Raw genomic sequence first — 810 nt, 5'->3', positions numbered from 1 at the left:
AAGTTTGAGGGAGGGTGAAGTATAGAAGGAAAAGAAAATATGAAAGAGATTCAGAGCAGTCAGGGCAAATTTAGGATTATATTTTGGTTCACTTCTGAGAAATAGACCATCCTATGTGGGGATTTTACATCTTTTTTCCTTTCCTCCCTTTTTCCTTCTTTCTTTTCTTCCTTCCTTCCCCCTTCCTTCTTTCCATTTCATTTAGTCAGTCTTGAAGAAACATCCAAACCTGAGCCTACCATATCCCAGGTACTAGGCACAAGAGATAGAAACATCAATCAAATACTGTCACTGCTCTCAAGATCTTAGAGTCTATGCAAATTATTATAATATGCATAAGGTGTTACGCTACAACAATATGTCTTTAATTAAATTGATCTTTGCAGAGAGTGATTCTCAAAGATCTCAAGCACAATGATGGTAATTTCACTGAGAAACAGAAGATAGAATTGAACAAGGTACGTGTCCCTGACTCCAAACCCTTGAGAAATAGCTTTACTTCATCTTTCCTAAATACTGAAGTTGAGTCAGGGGTCATTGTAGATGCTGACAGAGAAGCCCTCAGGCCGAGGAATGGATGACTACGCTTCTTGTTGGAAACTTTACCAAGAGATGTTGAAAACTGAGGGTTGATGCCATAAAACATTTTGTACATCTACTAGTATTTCCTAGAATATGGCCCTGATATTATTTTAAATTAGTTGAAGTTTTTATGCAAGTCCCCTTACTGACAAAGGAAAGACTTTGGAGTAAGATGGAATGTGTCATAAGAAATGAGTACTGATATTTGATTTATTAAGAGCAATACAT

At 36.7% G+C, this 810-nt stretch overlaps 1 protein-coding gene across 1 annotated transcript in view; it reads left to right on the top strand.

Moving 5' to 3' along the window:
• The window catches only part of GUCY2C (guanylate cyclase 2C (heat stable enterotoxin receptor)), a gene marked incomplete at its 5' end in the record, with an annotated part of 59,872 nt that overhangs the window by 31,722 nt on the left and 27,340 nt on the right, over positions 1-810 (top strand). Inside the window, one exon of the mRNA XM_008579098.1 lies at positions 387-458. Coding sequence (XP_008577320.1) covers positions 387-458 — 72 coding nt within the window. The remainder of the gene's footprint in view (positions 1-386; positions 459-810) is intronic.

Source organism: Galeopterus variegatus, unplaced genomic scaffold (assembly GCF_000696425.1).
Source record: "Galeopterus variegatus unplaced genomic scaffold, G_variegatus-3.0.2 Scaffold1807, whole genome shotgun sequence".
Classification (NCBI taxonomy): Eukaryota; Metazoa; Chordata; class Mammalia; order Dermoptera; family Cynocephalidae; genus Galeopterus; species Galeopterus variegatus.
Note: the sequence above shows the minus strand (reverse complement) of the source record. Positions and strands in the feature narration are given on the sequence as shown.